The 24,633-nt window shown below is 38.8% G+C and overlaps 3 protein-coding genes across 3 annotated transcripts; 2 read left to right on the forward strand and 1 right to left on the reverse strand.

Moving 5' to 3' along the window:
* Nucleotides 1-7,603: 7,603 nt before the first annotated feature.
* LOC134650134 (cytochrome P450 302a1, mitochondrial) lies at nt 7,604-14,348 on the reverse strand. Its single transcript, XM_063504974.1, has 8 exons — nt 14,052-14,348; nt 12,566-12,797; nt 10,047-10,231; nt 9,582-9,783; nt 9,198-9,351; nt 8,795-9,043; nt 8,160-8,366; nt 7,604-7,717 (listed from the first exon to the last, which is right to left on the reverse strand). The coding sequence occupies exons 1-8, from the start codon at nt 14,230-14,232 to the stop codon at nt 7,604-7,606; spliced, it is 1,524 nt and encodes a 507-aa protein (XP_063361044.1). The 5' UTR covers nt 14,233-14,348.
* An 883-nt stretch (nt 14,349-15,231) lies between these two features.
* On the forward strand, nt 15,232-16,695 carry LOC134650110 (tRNA N6-adenosine threonylcarbamoyltransferase, mitochondrial-like). Its single transcript, XM_063504944.1, has one exon. It carries the CDS (start codon nt 15,450-15,452, stop codon nt 16,686-16,688), a length of 1,239 nt encoding a protein of 412 aa, XP_063361014.1. The 5' UTR covers nt 15,232-15,449; the 3' UTR covers nt 16,689-16,695.
* Nucleotides 16,696-21,715: 5,020 nt separating this feature from the next.
* Nucleotides 21,716-22,792, forward strand: LOC134650604 (uncharacterized). Its single transcript, XM_063505556.1, has 2 exons — nt 21,716-22,140; nt 22,297-22,792. The coding sequence occupies exons 1-2, from the start codon at nt 21,920-21,922 to the stop codon at nt 22,658-22,660; spliced, it is 585 nt and encodes a 194-aa protein (XP_063361626.1). The 5' UTR covers nt 21,716-21,919; the 3' UTR covers nt 22,661-22,792.
* Nucleotides 22,793-24,633: the final 1,841 nt, after the last annotated feature.

A 24,633-nucleotide genomic window follows, 5' to 3' on the forward strand; every position in this document is an offset into this window, starting at 1 on the left:
ATTGCTTTCTAACCCTCAAATAATATGATACGTATTATTTTTTAATTAGACAAGACGACTATTTCTTCACCTAATTATTGACTTCATTAAGGTTCCTTACTTGCTAAAAACAAAATCGGAACGCTTTAAACTCTATGAGATGTTCAATAGTAGGTAAGTATAAAGGTATGTTTATTTTGTACCCATAACCAAACTGACGTCTGCAGTGGCGGATTTGCAGTCTTTGCCGCCCTAGGCTCCAGGCCTTGTAGCCGCCCCTTTCTCAGCATCAGCCCCCATCATATTGACTACATTTAGGTCAGGCAACGAAAAGATATAGAGGGAAATGCTTGGGACACATTTTTAATTTAGTAACTTTATTTGGACTCGTTAGGAGGTGAACATATTAAAATTCCCCGGCCGTAGCCCTTGAGCCCCCGGGGGGGGGGAAAGAGGGTTTGGTTTGAAGGTCCCATTTTTCGGTATTTCGCTTATTATATCTCAGAAACTATGCGTCCTTGTGACATGATCGTTATGTCTGTAATTTTGCATTAAATTTCCTTCAATACATAATATGTATATTTACGGTGCTATAATATTTTAACCAGGTATTACCAATTAAAAAACAAAACGTCTAAAACGCATTTACGATAGCGGTGTTGCCACTTTGCGACGTGGTCTAAGTACATATACTTGGTCAAGCAGATCGTGTCAGTAGAAAAAGGCGGCAAATTTGAAAAATGTAGGCGTGAAGGGATATCGTCCCATAGAAAATTTGAATTTCGCGCCTTTTTTTACTGACAAAATATGCTTGACAAGCTATATTATCCTTATTGATAAATGTCAGAATGTGCCTAGTAACGCTTTGCAAAAAATAGGTTTTACAAAAAAAAAAACTACTTATTCATTTTAAGTGACAGTTTTACCAATAACAAATTAAATTTGTGTTTTGTACAATAAAGAGTTTATACATACATACATAACATTTACTTTTTATGTACAAAAACATTCAAGTTTTTTTAATAAGAAACAATAATAACTAACAATTTTTTCCCTCTTTTGGCCTCCAGCGAATTCCAGAGAAGTAGAAAGGACATTTTAGTCTTTAAATATGATCAGTAATAAGCTGTTAGTTCGGGTTCCTTTCTTCGTAAGCACCGTGAATATTATTAAAGCAAAATCAATGCAAAATTACATTTTTCAAGAGCGGATATCTCGAAAACTATACAAGCCCCCCTCTAAACTATGTGCGTGAATCGCGGCGCGACTTCTCGGAGCGAACATATCGCGACGTTGACGTATGACTCCACACTCGCAAACTTCACGGTGATTTTGCAGTTTAGTTCGCGCCAAGATGGCTGAAAAGCATCAGCTGATCAAGTTTAACTGTCATTTATCTATGGCATCATACTTGCTGTAGCTATTTTTTCATTTTGTTTTGTTGTAAACCGTAAAATATAGCTGCTATATATAATAGGTATAAGTACCTAATTAATATTTATCTTGCAATGCAACTGATGAGCCAAAATAGTGTGTAATGTGGAGTCTTGCAAGTTCGCGCTTCGCGCTTCCTTTGACGCGGGCCGAAAAACCGACAAAAGACGGGTAACAAGGCGTGAACATTCTGCGAAATCGACGCCACGGCGTCGACGGCTATCGCCGCGATTCGCGCACAAGTGTGGAGGGCCCTCAAGATATCAAAAAACTTATAGCAAATTTAATCGACTTTCATTTTGTATAATGATCATGTCGTCATAGTTTCCGAGATATAAGCGAAAAACCGAAAAATGGGACCTTCAAACCCCCCTCTACCCCTGACTCAAGGGATACGGCCGGGTACTTTTGAATTTTTGATATGTTCACCTCCTAACTAGTTCAAACAAAGTTACGAAGTCAAAAATTGTGTTCCAAGCATTTCCCTCTATGTATAGGTAGAGATACCTTTTTTGAGAATTCGTTGCCTGGCGTAATTTTGAGTTATTTCTTGTTATCAACAGCAAATTTTTTGTCACAATTTGCCGCCCCTAATATCTCGCCGCCCTAGGCTCGTGCCTACTGTGCCTTATGGGAAATCCGCCACTGGACGTCTGCGATGCTAAGAGATTAGATTTTTCGTAGGCTTAAAAAATTAAACTTTCGAGTCATCCACATTTATTAAAAGTTCACATTTTTGAATTTTACAATTTTGCCTGCTTCTGCTGGCCAAATAGTTCATATATCTCACTTATTTAGATTTATATTTACCACAGATTTACCACACCAATCGCCATCAAGCATAGCAGTTTGGATAGCAATAAATATACAGTAAGTTAAGTAAGTTGTAATTTTGAATATATATATAAAATAAATAATAAAAAAATACTGTAACGGAACGGAACCCTTCTCACAAATATTATATTTATTCTTAAATTAGCAGCTTAATACGTATTTATTTACTGGCTAATTAAGGTACTGGTTCAGAAACATGCTTATTTTAATCGACTAGTCAACTCGACGATTGAAGTATAAATTGATGCAATTTTTTTTTTCTAATATCATTTCTAAGCTATTTGTCTGACAACAAACTTCGGGATCATGGTAAGTACTATGATTTTTGAATAAAAAATAAAATACAAAAATTTAAATAGCTAAGTAAGTAGGTATAGTAACGGCACCAGTCATGGGACATTTAAGAGGAAATTTGGAGTATTTGTGATATTTCCCTGATACATGTAAAAGTTCTACCGCTTAGCTTGTTAAAAGATGAATATCCTATCCTTCTTTCATGTTTCAGGCGTGTTGTATCAAAGATACTGCAGTTAGTTTCCACATAATTAATAAATTAAAAGTATGTTTTTTTTCTCCAGTCATGGACACCAAAGCTCCAGTAATGGAACCCCGGTAATGGACGTGGATCCAGTAATGGGCCCCCTATAATGGGCATACCCTATCAGTATAAGATATTGGAATAGGGAATAAGTTTTTGGCAAAAAACTAGTTATTAGTCATTTTTGTCACCCGATTGCATTGTCATCCGATTTGCATACGTATCCAAAATTTCAACTCAATCGGAAATCCGAAAGTGGCTCAAATGCCATTTCCAAGATTTGAACCACACTAACTAATACAGGGTGGATTTTCTTTTTGGGTCAGTGAGGGCAGCTACCAGATCCCGTGCTGCTACGAGAAAACGGTCTTAGAAGACCTTCCCTCGATTTCAAATTAATGAAGATTGGCTTTTACAGATTTTGGAAAAAACATACAGGGTGCGAGGAAAAGGTAATTTTTGACAAACTTTTTTTTTGATGCCAATCAGGGATGTTGCGGATGCAGATTTTTTGACATCCGCGGAGACGGATGCGGATGCGGATTTTTAAAGGCACACATCCGCGGATGCGGATGCGGATGTCAAGATTAGGTACTTAGAAAACGTCAAATATTACATTTTTAGTATTTTTTTATTAAAAAAACCAAACGTTTAGTATTTGAGCAAGAATATAGGTGCGTTATTAGGGTTCCGTAGCCAAATGGCAAAAAACGGAACCCTTATAGATTCGTCATGTCTGTCTGTCTGTCTGTCTGTCCGTCTGTCCGTCTGTCTGTCCGTCCGTATGTCACAGCCACTTTTCTCCGAAACTATAAGAACTATACTGTTGAAACTTGGTAAGTAGATGTATTCTGTGAACCGCATTAAGATTTTCACACAAAAATAGAAAAAAAACAATAAATTTTTGGGGTTCCCCATACTTCGAACTGAAACTCAAAATTTTTTTTTTCATCAAACCCATACGTGTGGGGTATCTATGGATAGGTCTTCAAAAATGATATTGAGGTTTCTAATATCATTTTTTTCTAAACTGAATAGTTTGCGCGAGGGACACTTCCAAAGTGGTAAAATGTGTGTCCCCCCCCCCCTGTAACTTCTAAAATAAGAGAATGATAAAACTAAAAAAAATATATGATGTACATTACCATGTAAACTTCCACCGAAAATTGGTTTGAACGAGATCTAGTAAGTAGTTTTTTTTTATACGTCATAAATCGCCTAAATACGGAACCCTTCATGGGCGAGTCCGACTCGCACTTGGCCGCTTTTATTTAATAAACAGTAACTTCGCCGACTTTTCTGGATCTAGACGATTTCGTTATAGGTAATGACGAAATTACCTAGCACTTACGCCGCCGCTAAGACGTTCCTGTACCGACGTGTTCAACATCCGCATCCGCATAAGCTCCGCATCGATTTTATGCGGATGCGGATGCGGATGCGGATGTTGAAAATAATGCGGATGTTCCGCGGTTGTGAAAAATAAATGTTTTGATTTTCATACAAATTGTATGGGAAAAGTTTTCCTCGTTTTGTGGCTTTTCTAGCCGGAATTTTTTTTTTAGTTCCATACAAGCTTTTGATCCTCAATAGGAATGGGATCGATTGGCATCAAAAAAAAAGATTGTCAAAAATTACCTTTTTCTCGCACCCTGTATGTTTTTTCCAAAATCTGTAAAAGCCAATCTTCATTAATTTGAAATCGAGGGAAGGTTTTCTAAGACCGTTTTCTCGTCGCAGCACGGGATCTGGTAGCTGCCCTCACTGACCCAAAAAGAAAATCCACCCTGTATACAAACTAACAGGGCAAGTTAAATAAAATTTTGTAAAAATGATATTAATTTATCCGAAGTCCGAGAAGGCCTCCTGACATAGTTCGTACGAGTAACTACATTATACTTCTGTATTGTTTAAACATGAAATTACGCCATGGCAAGCATCATTATGTAAATTATCCCATCATAGGAGGTATGCAGTTTTACAGCTCCTATAATGGGATTGGGCAAAATACCACTATTTTTTATACATCTCTAGAGTCACAACATAATGTGTTGTATACCTTATCTCATGGTAAATGCAATTAACGAAACACAATCTAGTTTACACCAAGTAATAATTAATTACAATTTAATATATGAACTCACCTCTCTTAGCGCAGTTGTTAAGAATTCTTACTGGTTATTTTTTCCAGTGACACGACAACTTTTGGGTTGGCGCCAATTTCTTAAAAAGTAACCGAAATTAATAAAAAGTAAAACTTAAACAGCTCTATGACTCTTATTTATGGTAAAATATTGCCAGTGTTTATAAACTACTTTTACATAGTTATTTTAGAGGATTTGTGGTTTTATGTCCCATTACCGGTTCCACGTCCATTATAGGGTCCATTACTATACTTAAAATATTTATCGAGAGCAATCTTAAATCACAAAGTACCTATATCACCCTATATTAACTTTTTCTGTATAGAGAAAACCTATCTCTTTAATTATTTTTATTTATTTAATTCGATTAAAACATCTACGAAGACTAACAGCTCTGAATTAGTGGACCTTAAGTTTTTGCAATAAAGAGTAAATTGTCAGTTAACAGTGTGAACTTGGAGGATATAACCAAATGGAGACGCCTTGTCTGTAATTTTCTGTACAAAACAGTCTGCCGTTTTTGCGGGGGAAAGGCTCGTCAAATGTATAGATACGTAACGTAAAAATAGACATATTATGTCAGATGAATGTCAGTCCATACAATATGTATGACCATTGGTCATAGAGTTTCAACAGAGGGGAACGCCTGTTAATGGCTAACTCCGTTTGGTTATATCCTCCAAGAGTGAACGATGGTACATTTTAATATTTCATCGTCATAATAAATACTTAATTATTTCAGATCACGAAAACGGCAATACTGTTCCTATTTGGAGCAACATTAACATCGGCTCAATTTTTCCCTCGTATGGGCACAGCCTTCAGATCAAATGGCTGCCCCTCTGGCCCTGAACTAGCACCAATAATTTGCAAATTTATGCAGCCAGCGCTCTCACAATTCAAGCCACAGCTTATTGCGCCTACGACATACATCGCACCACTGGTGGTTGAAAAATGCGATAGTCCGCAGTTGCTAATGGATGAACTACCAGCATCGATTGAGGAATTCAAACCTGTAGTGATTCCTGAGCCGCCGGTGCTGCCACCAATGACGATCCCGAAGTTCCCCGTTCCCGTCATCATTGCAGAAGAAGTGAAACCTGCACCTGAAGAGATTGTTGAAATAAATTCAAATACTATTGAATTGGAACCTATCTCGGTGCCACAGCCTCCTGAATTACCCGCGTTCGTTATGCCAGAAATTCCTATTCACGTGATCGCAGCAGAGCCCGCGGCGCCGTGCCTAGATGAGCCAATCCCAGCACCGATCCCCGCGTATATTGAGCCTCTAGCACCGCTGCCTGCCGCTCCAGAATGGCCAGTTTTCGTAATGCCAGAGGTTCCTGCTGCACCTACTCTGGAAGATGAGCCAATTCCAGCAAACGTCGAACCACTAGCACCCATACCAGCCGCTCCTGAGTTACCAGCTTTCATAATGCCGGAACTCCCCGCAATTCAAATGGTAGATCTAGAAATACCCAAACCTGTTACACCGTGCCTAGAAGATGAGCCAATTCCAGTGCCAATCCCCGCTTACGTGGAACCACTGGCGCCTGTACCTGCTGCCCCAGAATTACCAGCTTTCGTAATGCCAGAACTCCCCGCAGTTCAAATGGTAGAACTAGAACTACCCATCAAGCCTGTTGCCCCGTGCCTAGAAGATGAGCCATTTCTAGCGCCGATCCCCGCTTACATCGAACCAATCGCACCTGTGCCAGCCGCTCCAGAGTTACCAACTTTCGTAATGCCTGAACTCCCCGCAATTCAAATGGTAGAACTAGAATTGCCCAAGCCAGCTGCGCCCTTCCTAGAAGATGAGATTCCAACTTCGATCCCACTAGCGCCACTACCCGCTGCCCCGGAATTACCAGCATTCGTAATGCCAGAGCTCCCCATTCATGTACCAGAATCACTCAAACCTGAAATTGCGCCGATGCCTTTTATACCTATCGCAGCCCTTCAACAACCGTTGCCTGAGTACAATATGGTAGACTATGAACCAATGCCGACGCCGCAAGCTCCAGAATTGCCCCCTTATGAGATGTCAGCGATGCCGATTTATGTAGCAGATGTGCCCGCGCCCGCAGCGCCGTGCCTAGAAGACTTGCCAGAGCCTATTGTAGCCCCGGAGTATATTCGATCTCTAGCACCTTTGCCAGCGGCCCCCGAGTTACCCCCAGCAAGCCTGCCCGAGCTTCCTGCCCGTATTGAAATACCTTCACCACCAGTAATGATTTCTGAACCTGAGCCTTGGCTAACTGAAGAAAAAGCGCCGGAGCCAATCATCATTCCCCAACCACCAGCATTGCCGGAGATAATGCCAGAACTTCCTATCAAAGTGGCATTCGAGGAGCCATGTGCACCAGCCGTTATGCCTCACCCGTTTTACCAAAAACTCTTCCCGAACTATGTTACAATTTATAATGAAAAAACCAAGGAATCGCAAAACATTTTGGTTCCCAGGCAACCAATTGGATCTACGCCGTGCGTGTATAACTTGGCAATGCAACATGTGATGCCAAATATGTTTTCAAATAATTTTAGACCTATGGAGAATATCGAAATCAAACCTGCATCATTTTTGCCGTGTTCATAGATATTCCCAGTTAAGTAGGAAATAAATAAATAACTTTTTTGGATAAAAACTTATAATTGGTCTAAAAAGTTTGTTACGTTACGTAGTTCTATTTTTAAAATCCAACATTATAGGTTGGTCCGGTTTGTTGATAAGCAGCGTTTTGATTCCAAGTTCTTTGCCTGCCCAATAGAGCTCAAATTCACGTACCATCTGTAAAAGAAAAAAAGCATTAAGTAGCGACCAATGTTGTAAACAGTTCCTACCAGCAGCGTTGCTTGAAAATGCAATTAATTAAATAAATTATTGTTTAATACGACTTCTGGTAATTGTTTTACATAACAAAACGTGCTATACCTGATTAATTTATAAGAAAAAAACAAATTAAGTGCAATGCTAATGTTAATGTTTTTTTTTAATATCCTTGGACATGATTCATCTGTTTGTCTAGTCTGGTTAGATTACATACATACATACATACATTTTTATGTGAAATCAAACTTTTTTCTTTTTAATAAATCGTCATCAGATTAACTTTAAAAAGTACTGTACTTCTATTAATTTCGAGTATTGTCTTGTCAAATATACCTGTAGGTCAGAATGGGTATCCAAGAATATGATTTACATATTTTTACTCACTCACTCTCACTCTTACCCTAATCAAAGTAATGCATATATTCTGCTCAGCAAGTCTCCTAGCGATACAAGACCGAGGCCCAAAGCCGAACGGCAGGCTAAGGAACGGATGCAGGTTCTCGTAGAGCGGCGAGTTGCGAGACCAACGGTCCGGGGTGAACTTTAGGGGTTCCCGCACGTATTGGGGTAAGCGGCTGGCCACCATGTTCTGGGTTACTATTACTGTCTGGAATACACAACAATATCACACAAATATACATTATATGTGAATATAAATTTATTAAGAACCAATAGAGAGAACAAATTAATCAAAATGTCAGATACACCAAAATTATAGCATTGTATGCTATAGAGTTGCCACATGCGTGCGAGATGAGGGACAGAACATGACAATGTGACGAAATTAAAACATGTTTTAACATTCCTGAGAGTGAAATCATATAACACTTTAAACTCTCGCGTTTTGTACACATATTTAATTACACAAACGCAACCCAATCTCGGTAGACCCGTTTGTGTAATTAAATGAAATCATAATCTAAACAACCTGCGTAATTTATTCAAGTTTTCTGTTGCCCACCAAGCTTTGGTGGGGAACAACAATACGTCTACCGTTTTGACGTAGGACTTTTAAGAAGTTATAATGTTACTTACGTCCTTAGGTATACGATATCCTTTCAAAACAATATCTTTTTGAAGCAATCTGCCCACACCTATGGACACTGGATTTAGCCTCAAACTTTCCTTGACACAGCTTCGTAGGTAATGCGCCTTTGATAATGCTTCCGGGGTCAGTGGTGAGTCTTTACTTGGTAGGATTGTAAGGGCCTCTTGGAACAGTTTCTCTTGGCATTCTGGGTTGGTAGCCAAATGATACAAGGCAAAGCTTGTTGAATACGCCGTCTGTATACAAAATAAGTAATTAAATGTAAGTAGATAAAGATTTCGCAATCAATGTAAATATTTTTTTAAGTTGAAAGTTGTTTTGTTTCCTATACCTACGCCTAGACTTTAAACTAATCTCGCTCAAACTTACGAGTTATTGTTTAAGACTTACCGTGTCAATAGAAGCCATTAGAATATCGACCATCATTCCTAAAATGTCTTTCAAATTGACGTTATCTTGTTGTAGGAAAGATGCCAAAAGTGAGTGGTTCAGAGGATCTATTGCGAAGAATCGAAATTGTGACCAAAGTATTCTGTTCGCTACCCTGCAAAACAATTAAAAATATGAAAATGGCTTCTAAAAATGCGCAATTTTGTTTTTCAAGGCAAACTTACCACGAATTAAATTTTAAAAGCATGATATCCGCGCTCGAGTACTAACATCCATCCCGCGTACGCTCAGCGAAAGTGAGAGAAAAACACGGAACCTACAGAGCCTTAAGGATGCTACAATGGCAAGCGCGAAAGTGGAATAGGGACCAATATGGGATCTTACTTCTCCAAGTACTCCTGAGAATTAGCCAACTTTCTGTACAGAGGCGTCTTAAATTTCCTCCAAAGAAAACCTTTGTCTAGTTTCATAATCCCCGCGTTGGAACCGAAGGCAGCTTTAATCGTCATACTGCTGCAAGACCGACGATCTTGTTCTTCCTCTGAGAAACTGTTGAAGCGCTCGTTGAACGCTACCTTGCCGATTACTGAAACGTAACAATCACTTTACATGACCAGAAATAGATTGAGATGAACTAAGGTACCTATCCGATTACCTACGATCGGAGGTTTAGGTTTGGATGAGAGTAACGCAAGATCCGAGCGGTCATGCCTGTGAAAATTCTTGGGAGATGATATTATGATATCTACTGATAATACATATAACAAATGCAATAGATTTTACTGATTAGAATCGAGTTGTTTGCTCGTAAGACACAAAAATGAATTCACGTTCACGCGTGTTAATTACCTTCCAAGTTCAGTCTGTTCAGATACGCCAGGAAGTCATCGTTAGACGTCACGTTCTCTGTTTTGACCCATTGCACAAACTGCCTCACAATGTCATCTGTGTCCGCGACGTGGCCCTTGACGCTTTGAGGGCTTGTGAAGTTCTTCTGAAACGCGCTCCTAAGCCTCCACCAGTCCGGGCCGTTCCTGAAGTGAAAAAATACACTTCTTACATACAAGGCACATGGCGCGTTTTCCGGGCGGGGCGTGAGCGGCGCGTGAGCGTTTTATATGTAAAAGCGGCGCGCCCCGCTCACGCCCCGCCCGGAAAACGCGCCTGTGTGATGAACCCTTTAACTTCGAAGTTTAATAACAAGTCTTTGTAATAAGGCGAAAGATGCAAACATATCTTTGAACTTCATTGCGTAAGTATTTTTGATGATTTTTGACTCCCTCGGGGAACCGTTTGGTGAGATGTCGTGAGATTTGCCTCGGCGCCCTCCCCTTCCCCTTAATCTCACGTGAGGGGTCATCCTAAATCAGAGTCCTGGGTCAAATGACAATTGTAAGTAAATATTTTTTATTGTGCTCCATACAGTTAAAAATACACAGAAAATGAAATACAGTTAAAAGCTAGGTGACAACAGGCAGTCTTATCGCTAAGAAGCGATCTCTTCCAGACAACCTTTCGGCAGCAGGAAACTAAGGACTTGCAACATTGAACAACAAAACAATATTTCTATACAATAGGTAGGTATTTAAGTTTCGATTGGTTTCGTAAAAAAGTGGCCAAGTGCGAGTCGGACTCGCCCATGAAGGGTTCCGTATTTAGGGGATTCATGACGTAATTAAAAAAAAACTACTTACTAGATCTCGTTCAAACCAATTTTCGTTGGAAGTTTGCATGGTAATGTACATCATATAATTTTTTTAGTTTTATCATTCTCTTATTTTAGAAGTTACGGGGGGGGGGGACACATTTTACCACTTTGGAAGTGTCTCTCGCGCAAACTATTCAGTTTAGAAAAAAAAATATATTAGAAACCTCAATATCATTTTTGAAGACCTATCCATACCCCACACCCCTTCGGCCGTGTACGTAACCGACCTTTCGTAACTGGTAACGAAGGAAGAAAAAATTATCTTTGTACGATACTGGTTTCGAATAAAGATTATTTTTTCTTCGTACGTAACCATAGTTACGAGAGAAGAAATTTTCTATTTGAAATTACGAAAAAAGACTATCTATTCCTCATACGTAACTGAGTCAAAATGTTTTGATCATCATTGAGCGTAGGTAACATACTGATATGAAACCTCTTCAAACTCCTTACTGTTATAGACTAGACTAACTGTTATATCCATGAATGAGTTTCAAAAGAAGACTCTATATTCTGTATCCTCCTTGTGACCAGTTAGAACTTATTGACGGGATGACGAATAGGAACAGATTTTCAGTGTGACCAATAGCTACAAAATTAGTATGTGACTTAATAGAACTAAATTTACTTGTGACGGGTTGAAACAAATATTATTGCTTTCTGCAGTATGACCGGTTAGAACAAAATTTTGGTGTGACGAGTTGATCCTAAATCGGGAATACGATACTAAATTATGCCCTTAAACGGTTCATTACATTATAACTTTAAACTAAAGGTAAGGAAATGAAAAAAATTACATGTGTTATAATATGTACCTAATTAAAACGTAAAATTTCTAAGCAATGCCCCACAGACATATTAAATGGTGTTATACATACAAAAGAGCTAGTTAAGTCTAATCTTCAACTCAGGAATATATCGATTAAGACGGTTTACAAAATTAGACATTTTACAACCAAGACCTGATGAAATTAAGTTGGTTTTGCTCACATAGTCGTTATGTAATCTAGTCCTTACTTAGTCTAGGCGAAGGATCGTATTAAGAAAATTAATTCTTACTATGTAACTGGTTACGAACCACCTTCGAAAGATGGTGACTGATTACGTACGAGAAAAAAATGATCTTTATTCGAAACCAGTATCGTACAAAGATCATTTTTTCTTCCTTCGTTACCAGTTACGAAAGGTCGGTTACGTACACGGCCGAAGGGCCCCACACGTATGGGTTTGAAGAAAAAAAATTGAGTTTCAGTTCTAAGTATGGGGAACGCCCAAAATTTATTGTTTTTTTTTCTATTTTTGTGTGAAAATCTTAATGCGGTTCACAGAATACATCTACTTACCAAGTTTCAACAGTAGTTCTTATAGTTTCGGAAAAAAGTAGCTGTGACATACGGACGGACAGACAGACAGACAGACATGACGAATCCATAAGGGTTCCGTTTTTTGCCATTTGGCTACGGAACCCTAAAAACTTACCAATTTTTGGGATTAGGTTACACCAGGTGAACAAATCAATCCGGTGGCAAAGTCCCAAGACAAGCTAGGAAGATGATGATTTAAATTTCGATTGGTGTTTTCTATTATTGTCATCTTGGCTATTACCCCTGATTGTCCTGTCCTGTCAAAATACAGCCCCGGATATTGTAAAACATCTTACGTAGAAAGCAACCCGCCAGTTCTATAAACTTTCGGCTTGCCGAGCCTATAGTGCAGCATGGCGACATGGCTCCTCCGCGCCGGGTACCGCTCGTCCTGCCGGAACACGGCCTCGATGTCGTCCGGGTCGTACACGTGGAGTAGCCGGACACCCGGATTTTCACGGACAAGATTGCCGTACCGGTGGTAGTTAAGCCACGCATTCTTGTCTAGGGAGTTGGCGTTGTAGTCGCCTGGAAATGTATTATAGCAATGTTCCATTAAGATCAATGTGGCGAAGATCGTTTACAAGCTTTAGATGGTCAAACCAATTTGTCAGTAAATAGGAACAAAAAAAACTATACTCACCCTAGTCACCCTTTTCTTTTGGGTGCTAGTACTAGTGTAAGACAAAGATAGTATGACTCTCTCTGTCTTTATTTGAAATAAGACAGTCCTTTGACACACTAAATATATTTCGTTGCTCTTAATTCTTGCGTTTGTACAGTTGCCATCAGATATATCGGAGCGGCCAAAGTGTTGACAATATCTGAACACGCACTCTAACGCCTTGACAATAGAGGCGTGTTCAGATATTTGTGAGCGCCTTGACCGCTCCGATATATCTGATGGCGACTGTACACGTAGGTACTGCACTTCCTTTCTGAATGACAAGATTATTTGCCAACATCTAATACTTTTACAAACAGGTACTTAGAGATAAATATCTTCACGCTTAAACCGCTGAACCTATTTAGATAAAATTTGGTATGGAGAAAGTTTGAGGCCCGGGGAAGTACATAGGATACCTAGTTTTTATCAATCTTCATCATCAAAGTTCATCATCATTCCCCTCAGACGAATTTTCAATAACCATGACTACCTACCTACCTAGTTGTACCTATAGGTAGGTAGGTATGTCGGCGGCCGATCGTAAGATCAGGCATATCGTGAAATTCCTAGGCATATCGTGAAACGTGAAAATCCTTGACCCGTTCCCTGAGTCGACGGAGCCCCGCTACGCGGGGCTCCTTTTTCTGGGCAGTTTGCCCTTCGGGCATCTAAAGCAACCTAACGAACCTATCCTACCTATATATTGGTTTAATGTCACTATCGTCAAAACATTAGGTACACAGGAACATTACGATCTGCCTGATCTTACGATCGGCCGCCGACAGGTACATAATAAATAACTAGGTCACGGTTATATTTTGACTGGCACTTTTATGATTACCTACCTATCTATGTTTATACTACCTACGGAATTCTAATTAATTAATTAGTTAAATTCCACATTTGACAATTTTCGCAGACTTTTCTCTCGTGTACAAAAAATAACATTTATTATAATGCCTATCGGTTCACCTATCGTACCTAGGAACATTGTATTTACCGAGTATTTACCAAAGGTCTAACTTTACAGTAAAAAGTTAACATTAACCCTAAATTTTAAAAATGCCGATTAAAAAGACAGTTCAACCATTTACTTATTTTAAATATTTACTTACCTAGTACCGGCAGATATTTATGTAATGTCCCAACAAGTGGATAGCTCTTAGGCCCAGGTATATCCTCGAACGGTTTTATTTTTATAACATGTTCTTGCACTACCCGCTCGGCCGTTGAACTTAACTTTGCACAAACAGACCCTATTTCAAGTCTTTTTATTACCGTTGATATTTTGTACATGTTTACTTGCAAAAAGTATTTGTTTTCTAAATAGAACAAGCTGTAAACACGACACGCAGCCCGATACTGAGGTTCATATTACAAACTCATGCGTTCGAAATAAGATGCGCATTGCAAAAGAACAAAAACTGAGGCCATACCGCGAACGAAAATCGAAATTTCTTTATCTACCTCTCTATCGCTCGAATATGCAAGAGCGATAGAGACAGAATAACGAATTTTTTCCGCAGTAGTCCCTCTGGCCCCTCGATTTTAATATGCAGATAAATATATGTATTGAAGCAGAGCAGGGTCTGATTTAAATAATGTACCGGTTTATTCTTTGGTTGTGTTTGGTTTGGGATTTTTTCGTAGCAAATTTTATGTTCCCTATTCTGTGGATTTCACCATAATTGTGTCCTAAAAGAACTTCCTCTGAGTTTCGAATACGAAAACGTGCGGTGTACCTATTCATAACTAAACGGAAATTAAATTTATAATCATTTTCTTCTGTTCAACCTACGTAGATATTATTCCAAATGTTATCCAAATGTAACGGAAAAAAATCATCTACAAATTAAAAATCGGCCCGTTTACGTGATTCTCCCAATACAAGGAGAGCAAGAGCAAGCCCCGGAAAACGGTACGTGATGTGATGACAATGAGGGCAATGAAACTTGACCGTTAGTTTGCTAACTATCCTTAGTAGGGACAATTTATATTTTGTTCTGTTTTTTTTTTCGTTAGATTTGGATAAAAAGCTGGTTTGAAGAGATCCTCATTTTGAGGTTCTACCGCTAAAACCGAAATTCGCAAATTGCGGGGATCTTTCTCTTTTACTCTTATGAAGATAGTTTTTCGCGGTAAAGCCTCTGAACGCACTATATTTATCGAACGCACCTTTTAGCTATTGTCAAATTTGACATTCATATCACTCAAACGTCACTTCTGTCATTCTGTCAATGTCAACAAATTGCTAAGAAGCAGCTGATTATTTTTCGTTAGGATAACTTTAACGAGCGTTTTGAATTAAAATTACTTACAGACTTCACTGATTAACCAGTTGACCAGGCTTCGTGTGTTATACAGATATAAAAAAATATTTAAGTTATCGATCAAATGTTATGAGAAAATATCTCATGCTATTAAAAAACATAACCTATTTTCATGTAAATATTTGTAGAATATCGAATTTCACCATAAAATAGTTACAAACTAGTGAGTTTCCTAAATCAGACATGATGAACTTTATACGATCGTTGTATAAATGTTTGACTCAAAAACTTACACAGCAAAGGCAAATAAAATTTCTCAATAACCGTAGAAATTATTCTGGAAGTGCTATTCTTGGAATCGAGACATCTTGCGACGATACAGGCTGCGCCATCATAAGCCACGACGGACATTTATTATCAGAAAGTTTGCACTCACAGAATCTTATGCATCTCCGGAATGGAGGCATTATACCTGATGTTGCCCAAGACTTGCATAAACAGTATATCGAACCTACTGTAAATGCAACTTTACAGAAAGCGAATTTATCAATGGAAGATATATCTGCCATAGCAGTCACTTTAAGACCTGGCTTAGCTCTAAGCCTAGTTGTCGGTATGAAATATGCAAAATATTTAGCCAGACTTCATAGGAAACCCATAATTCCTATACATCACATGGAAGCTCATGCTTTAGCAGCGAGAATGCATCACAACATATCTTTCCCTTTCCTAGTCTTGTTAATATCAGGGGGACACTGTCTGCTGGCTGTTGCTCAAGACGTAAATCATTTTCAGTTACTCGGACAGAGTATGGATATAGCACCTGGCGAAGTGTTTGACAAAGTTGCTAGGAGAATGAAGTTACGAAATGTAGCAGAATATTCAAAAATATGTGGAGGCCAAGCTATTGAATTGGCAGCATCAAAAGCTACTAACCCTCATGTGTTTAAACTCCCGCTTTCCCTAGCCGAGTACAGGGATTGTAATTTTAGTTTCAACGGTTTGAAGACCTCTGTCATCTCGCAGCTATACAAGAAAGAAAGAGAACATAACATTGTAGCTGACAAATTGATTCCAGAAGTTAATGACTTGTGTGCTGCACTTTTGATGGCTGTGTCAAGACACTTGGTTCATAGAACCCAGAGAGCTATGGAATTTTGTGAACAAAATAACCTAATACCAAAAGATAATAAGCAGCTTGTTGTGTCTGGTGGAGTTGCATGTAATAACTATATATTCAATGCATTAACTTATTTATGTGGTGAATCAGATTACAAGATTTATAGACCCTTACCTAAACTGTGTACAGATAATGGTGTTATGATAGCATGGAATGGCTTAGAAAAGTGGAGGAAAGGTATAGATGTAACTACAGATATAAGTAAATTAGATATTCAAGCTGCTAGTCCTTTAGGAAAAAGTTTAATAGATGAAGTTGTTAATGCCAAAATACCTACAAAACTAATGAAAATAAAAATTTGAATATAATTGCTCACTTTATTTTTATTTGCTTATAGTCATTGGGTTTATATTATATTATATGTCGGAGCGAGACACCAGAAAGACGTATTGCAGCATTGCAGTTCATAGTTAGACGCCTGTATAAAATCGATTAGCAATGTTTGGCGTATTGTTGAACTAAATGACAGGTAGAAGGCTTTGGAACGTCAAGATGACGTAGTATCTTGAGTGAACGTAGGCACGAGCAGGCATTTTTGTCGTTATGTTGGTAGACTGGTCAGGCAGGTTTACCAACTTGAATTGGAGGCGGGAGCGGTTGGCTCCGCCGCTGGAACTGGCTTCCTTCTTCTTGATCGGACCGCGCTAGAGATCGGACGTTAGCCAAGCTCGTGCCTAATTCGCTACGTTCCTGAAGGCTTACACCTGAAGGATTATTCTGAAAGCTTATAGATTCTCACGTTGTTTAACCGTTTAGCTAAGTGTTTTATTCCAAGTGTTATTTTGATTTCTTATGTGCCATTAGAAGCTTACTTTTGTAAAATAAAGATTTGAACGGTTTCACGTGATCTTTTATTTTGATTCAAATAATTTTGGAATAGTGATTAGTTATTTTTATTATTTAGTACTCAAATAATAGTAGGCACTAGTATGGTTAATGAGTCCGAATGTTTATTTCATGCGTAGGTAGCATACCTACTATTTTGGCTGTGAAGTAATACATCTAGGTACTACCCCCACGCGCCCACCGCCATCGGGACCATCCGTCGCCGACATCAGCAAGTGGGATAGATGCGGAGTTTCATGTATTGCTTACACAGCCACCTGGGAGCGTGGTGTATTTCTGGTGACCTACATTCCATAATCTGGACACTTTGTAATGGTAAGCTCACGTGTCTAACCTTGATTGAATGGTGAGTGTAATTCATTGTTATTTGGTGAGAATTATTGTGAAATTGTGAATTATGATTGAGGCAGTCGAGCATAGCGGTCGTTACGTGACGTCATCTCTGGTATCGCCGCGTTTCTTTACAATTAATTTTTGTAATCCATTGAGATCGAGGCGATCTCGAGTTATTTTGATTTGAAATCCATACTGTTAATTAAAACCAAGTATTAGCTATCACGACGTGATATTATTTCATCGCTCACTTGTGAATCTACCCTCAATAATTGATTTGAAAATACAATTAATTTTTAAAATCCGTTGAAATCTAAGTGATCTTAAGTTATTTTGATGTGAAATCCATATTGTTAATTAAAATCAAATATTGGCTGTCGCGACGTGATATTATTTCATCGCTCACTTGTGCATCTACCCTCAAAAAATATTTTTTTTTCATAAAAATACAATGCACCGTTAGAAATTGATCCTGCTGATTTGCCAATGCAAGCATTATGTAATCTTTACCCTGTAATGTTTAGTAATTAATAAAATTGCGACAAATTATTGCTCGTAATGCCGTGATAGATCACAAATCGTGTATACTATGGAAACATGAGCTACGCATATGAAAATTAATGTTACAGTGTCCTGCAGCCAAAGCCGAGCGAACTTGCAGACACCATTACGCCCGTGACACAGAAGCAGCTGTGCATTATCTTCTGTACTGGAGATTTGGAAATAAAAGGACAGGTTTCGTTCTAATTGTTTATTAGTGAATTTTATTTTGAGTGTAATGGCGAAGCATAACAGTCGAACGTAACTAATAAGCTGTCACTTTTCGTATTGGCCCATATACCGTGTTACTTATTTTTGGAACACGTGTTTGTGTGTTCATAGAATGAAATAAAACGCACTCATTGAAGTTTAAATTTTATTCTGAGATTTTTGAAGTCCCGTATACATTGAAACATGTTTTTTGTGTCTGCCACCTTGCATTTCATAAACATTTTGAGTTTAGCCTGCATACATGATAAACCTGATACCGTGTAAATGATGATTTCAGTGGCAGCCGGCTGTGTTGAGCCGCATCGTGTCTCTTGCAGTCTGCCGCAGCGGCGGCAGCGGCGGGCGGAATGGATCGGCCTCCGTGCTTGGGTTGGACCTCACCACCACCACCTTTGACTTGGTCGCGTGCATCATACTTTATTAAGCTGGTGAGCAGTTCCCATTTCGTTGGGATTATTTTGAGATGTTTTACTTCTGCATAGAAGTCTTGAGCGAGTTTCTGTTGTTAAAGCTAAGGAAGAAAGCTATCTTTAGTGATTTTGATCAGTAATGTTCAGTTTCAGTTGATCAGTTGACGCTGATAGTACCAATGGTTCTGAGTAACATGATTTAAAGACCTGTTTTTATTTTCTTTTTTTGGAATTCACTGTTAACATTGTTTTGCTTTCGACGGACTGAAAGCTTGTACTTTCGTAGGACTGAAATTACGCCCGATGGACTGGGCACTACTGTTTTGCTTTCGATAGACTGAAGGCACGCCCGATGGACTGGGCAATACTGTCATGCTTTCGATGGACTGAAGGCACGCCCGATGGACTGGGCAATACTGTTTTGCTTTCGATGGACTGAAAGTATGCCCGATGGACTGGGTATTTTTTTTTAGTGACCGCATCAGAAGTGCCGGAGCATGTAAGAGGTGCACGTGGTCTGCTTTTTATGTGCAGAATGCTCTTTGCGAGGAGTAGCACTTACGCGGCTGAGATGGTTACTTCTGACGAGGGTCTGGTATCTGCCAAAGGACTGGCAATGCACCGAAGGACTGGTGTTGTTTTGTTAAAAATGAATTCCCGTTTATGTACTGTGTTCATATGAGTAAAATTGGAACTATCAATTCAGAATGTTAGTTATTTTAAGATGTCTTACAAAAATTTAGATCACATATGACCAATTTTTTTTTTAATGACAGATAATTTCCCCGTAAATTGATATTGACGACAATAGTAGTGATACTGCCGAGCAATGAATTAGAGCTGTTGTTACTTGTGTTTTTGATGTTTGGGATTGTTCTGTTTTCACATAAATTTGAAAGTATCCGCCAGTTGGAGGCGATGATTATTGGTGTGTATCCGTTAGATAGCGGCGATGATTACTGATGATTATTTTTATTTAGTCGTTGCTCGATGGACTATTTTTTGACTAGAGAATTGAGTATTGTTAAAGTAATTTTGAACAATTATTTTTTCTGGTTTGATTGATAACAAAGTTTGATTTTAATAGTAATTTGAGTGAGACCCAAATTGTTGGTCAGGAATGACCGAGCGATGAGATACTGTGCTGTATGTTTTGTTTCAGTATCAAATGCATACACCCACACACGAGGACGTGTGTAACGCAGGACGGCCGTGTCGGAGCGAGACACCAGAAAGACGTATTGCAGCATTGCAGTTCATAGTTAGACGCCTGTATAAAATCGATTAGCAATGTTTGGCGTATTGTTGAACTAAATGACAGGTAGAAGGCTTTGGAACGTCAAGATGACGTAGTATCTTGAGTGAACGTAGGCACGAGCAGGCATTTTTGTCGTTATGTTGGTAGACTGGTCAGGCAGGTTTACCAACTTGAATTGGAGGCGGGAGCGGTTGGCTCCGCCGCTGGAACTGGCTTCCTTCTTCTTGATCGGACCGCGCTAGAGATCGGACGTTAGCCAAGCTCGTGCCTAATTCGCTACGTTCCTGAAGGCTTACACCTGAAGGATTATTCTGAAAGCTTATAGATTCTCACGTTGTTTAACCGTTTAGCTAAGTGTTTTATTCCAAGTGTTATTTTGATTTCTTATGTGCCATTAGAAGCTTACTTTTGTAAAATAAAGATTTGAACGGTTTCACGTGATCTTTTATTTTGATTCAAATAATTTTGGAATGTATGGTTAATGAGTCCGAATGTTTATTTCATGCGTAGGTAGCATACCTACTATTTTGGCTGTGAAGTAATACATCTAGGTACTACCCCCACGCGCCCACCGCCATCGGGACCATCCGTCGCCGACATATATATTTATTAGCCCAGCTTCATACACAAACCAAACAGAACCACACCACGACAGATCACAATTACTAACACTAGTGGCTCTGTGAGCTGTAGACCTCGTGAGCATAGCTTATTGGGACCGTGCACGATGACAGCGCCACACAGCGGTTTGATCAATCAACAATACAAAGATTTAAATTTATTAAAAAAAATACGAAGTTTAAGTGAAAAAAAAAATTATGTCTTACTGGGGATCGAACCCAGACTTTCTGTGTGCAAACAAAAAAAGCGAATGTTTACAAAACGCGCCATGATAGTTCTTAACTAAGCTGACGAAATTCGGCTACTCATTCTCGAGTACAAACTAAATACCTAAATACCGTCTAAACCAGCAATACAATTTTTCTGCATTTTTTGCCATTTACTATGTAAATATGTTTCAAGAAGAAAATACTCTTATGATATCGATACGACTATTTGTTTAAGCGCGAGGTATCACAACTCCTCCATTTTTGAAAATTTCCAAAAACGGGATCGACAAAAAAATTTTATTTACTCATAGAATCTGGTCACAAAATTTCACAAGAATCGGTTGAGAATTGTGACCTGTAGAGGAGAACATCCGGACATACAAAAGCAAAATGCCGGAGTCAAAACGTAGACCTTCGCTACGCTTCGGTCAATTAGAACTTTAGAACTCAACTCAACCTTAAAATGAAATGAATGAACTAAAACATTCATAAAATGGCGCGCATGCCGCGAAGTTGTTGACCATAGACAAAGTAATATGGTAAATTTTAAAAATGTAGGTGTTCGTCCCATAGACATTTAAAATTTTGCCCTTTTTCTACTGACGAAGTCGTTTGACCGACTGGATATATTATGGAAAGTACGCTATATCAGAAAATATAATGGTCAACCAGATCTTGACAGTAGAAAAAGGCGGCAAATTTGAAAAATGTAGGCACGAAGGGATATAGTCCCATCGAAAATTTGAATTTCGCGCCTTTTTTACTGACAAGATTAATTTGGTTGACCAGCTATAAATTATATTTTGTACTCATACCTTCTACATTCATTCATTCACAGTTCCAAATTGAACAATGAAGCGCATAGCCAAGCGGTCACACGGTTTGACGTATAATGACAGGCGGTGAGTGAATGAATATGAATGCATTCAATTATATAGGAGTGCATTGTACTGAAAAATAGTGTATTGCATTAAAAATAACATTACTAACCATTGCACTTGCCAAATTATGTCTATGAGCGTAACCTTAACAGCACCAATAGTCTAGAGTGCATTAGTATTGAAAAACCTACATTACCTCTCAAAATGGATATTATAGAAAGAATTTATCGGAACATTCGAGTACAGCTTTGCAACCTGCCGGCTACAGTGCCTAAAGCTGTGGATTATGTTAATAAGTCAGTGCAAAAAGTGAAAATACCACCATTCACAAGGGACAATGTGTTGTACTACTATTTACCAATGCAAGGTCTGGTCAGTTACACAACACTATCAATATCTGTTATGAATCCTCATTTAATGGTCAGGTGAGCAAGATCCACGAATTTTAGATCTTTTTTCGTTATTTTAAACTTTACCTACACCGGATAGTTACTCTTCTTCTTCTTCCTAGCCTTATCCCATTAACTTTGGGTTGGCTCTTCTTACACCGGATATTACATTACATTGATAATTATTTACAGGTTATTTCCACGACGAGATGTCACTGACCTCTTGTTCCTATCGGCTGGAGGTGGAGCAGGTCTATGGCTCTGGGCCCGTCCCCACATGGCAGCGGCAGTGCCAGCTAGAAGATTCTCCTGGGCATTCCTCGGGGGCTGCCTCTGGCCGCTCGGCTCAATATTCTTGTGGGCTATACTGAGGAGCTCAGTTGGACAGAGGCCGGTAATTGGCACTTTTCTCGGAGTGACCACAGGAGCAATGCTAACTAATATTGCGCTTGACTACTTCCACTATGTAGAGCTAATGTTCTGCGGGGAGGTGCACCTTCCTGATGAAGTGTACAGCCCTAATAGTGATGACGAGAAATATGACATTGATATCTAAGAAGTGAAGTCATCTGTGTCAATGTATAAATGATGTAAATAGTGTTAATGTTAAGGTTGAGCAGTTAAATCAGATATCAAGATGATTGAAGCAATATAGCTAAAGAAATGACCCAGATCATGAGGAATTACGTACATTATTGACCCACCTGTTTGTATCTCTATCGCACGCGCATAATTATATCGCTATCCCTCTCGCACAATGCCATTGACCACTAGCATCATGAGAAGCAATATAATATATGCATGTGTGAAAGAGATAATAATAAGTCTGTCAATTCGCGAAATTCCTTGTGGTAAGTGATGAGTAAACACCTAAACACTGATTTAACTTCAATCTTATGTTTGTGTGCACTAAGTTAGGTTAAGATTTTGCCATAAGAAGAATATTTTTGGCAGTATATTAAACCCATTTTTGGGTATTTCCTAAGTGTTGCACAATTATCTTGTACTGTATCATCAATGCATTAATTTAATCATTCTCATCTAGTAATAGAGTAGTATGTAGAGCTTTTTCACCAATTAAGGCGTTCAGCTAGCTGGTGCGGTTCAGCGGGATAGTAAAAATAGTATGAGCAACACTAACTGGCGCGGACGGGTGCGGCGGATTTTACCTACAATAGGCTAGATGACAAATTTTCATTTATGGTATCAATCTATCAGGTTTGTTTTTAGGATCAAATGTCTATATGGGACCCATTGCATTAAAGCAATAGGTACAAAAGTCAGAAATGATAGTCAAAATCCGACAGTCTTACTTCACTCGCGAAACGCCCCGAACATAACGCTATATGAACGTGACGTCAAGGTCACTGAGATCACATCTTGAAGTATGAACAAAACAAGAAAATTGCATTTTTGTCAGTGAAATAATGCGTTTATGTATATATGTAGTTGCATTACAATCTTCTTTTGGATAAAATGTGAGGATCGAATGGTACCTATCCTTACTTATTTCGTTTTTGAAAGTTAAAAATAACTTAAATTTTGAAACTTTCTATCTATTTTACTAGATTTTGTTATGAAATTCAACATGTGTCATCATCCCTATGGCAACCTCGTGCGTGCGCCCGCTCCGTGCACCCGCGCCAGTTAGCAGACGCAAGGTTTTGGAATAAATTATGAATGTGCTTGACATTGTTTAAAGTTTCCGTTAAAATTAATTCATATTTCATATTATAATTTTGGTTTGGAATCAAGAATTCTAGTCTTTCCCGAATACTTGTGCTTGTTTGTTATGTATTTAATTTGTTGTTATAATTGTAAGCCCTAAACTATAAGAAATATAGTATTGACATAAAATAAATGGTTCTTTTTTGTAGCTGGTATGCAAAGCACAGAATAAGTAATAGTATTATCATACAGAACGGACACGCACCGCCCCGCCCCGATTCGGATTACCTCGCCCCTCGCCCGCGACATGAATGTGTGCGTAAGTCGCTCTACTGAGAACATGTCAGGATTCCGTCAGAAACTCAATGACGCGTGTACAGACGTGCCGCGCACACATATAAACGCAAATCATTTTTGATGTATGGCGTGTCCGCCCTGTGATGCAAAATGAAGATTTATCATAGTAGGCTTCAATAAAACTGTTGTTAGAATAATAATTCAAATGATACATTAGTTTCATTTGCATACAATGAAAAGCAGTGTCCAAAACGAATGATCTATTTTTAATGCAAAGAGAGAAAGCAGGCAGGGCTGTCAAGCGTTAATGAGACTCCTCTCTTTTAGGCACAAAACTAAATATATTTATAATGAAAGCATAATAAAGGCAACGTCTACCTTAAACCATCTCAAAGAAGACCACTAAGATCGCGCTGTTCTTTAAGGCCCCGTGGGTTCATGTTCTCTCACTGAGCGTAAGCGAGACATAAGCTCTCTATTGTCTGTCTGTGTGTTCAGAAACCACATGTTACGACCGGCAATGCGGTATCGTTTCTCTGTCTATGACACACATTAAACACACAC

The sequence above is a fragment of the Cydia amplana genome, chromosome 8 (assembly GCF_948474715.1).
Source record: "Cydia amplana chromosome 8, ilCydAmpl1.1, whole genome shotgun sequence".
Lineage (NCBI taxonomy): Eukaryota > Metazoa > Arthropoda > Insecta > Lepidoptera > Tortricidae > Cydia > Cydia amplana.

Excerpts from the sequence above, each read along its gene's own strand:
- LOC134650134 (XM_063504974.1), bottom strand. The coding sequence starts at position 14,232 with ATGTACAAAATATCAACGGTAATAAAAAGACTTGAAATAGGGTCTGTT. Across the intron at positions 12,798-14,051 it reads TAAATATCTGCCGGTACTAG|GCGACTACAACGCCAACTCC; the intron begins GTAAGTAAATAT and ends ATACATTTCCAG. Across the intron at positions 8,367-8,794 it reads GATATCGTATACCTAAGGAC|ACAGTAATAGTAACCCAGAA; the intron begins GTAAGTAACATT and ends TGTGTATTCCAG.
- LOC134650604 (XM_063505556.1), top strand. The coding sequence starts at position 21,920 with ATGGATATTATAGAAAGAATTTATCGGAACATTCGAGTACAGCTTTGC. Across the intron at positions 22,141-22,296 it reads AATCCTCATTTAATGGTCAG|GTTATTTCCACGACGAGATG; the intron begins GTGAGCAAGATC and ends AATTATTTACAG.
- LOC134650110 (XM_063504944.1), top strand. The coding sequence starts at position 15,450 with ATGATGAACTTTATACGATCGTTGTATAAATGTTTGACTCAAAAACTT.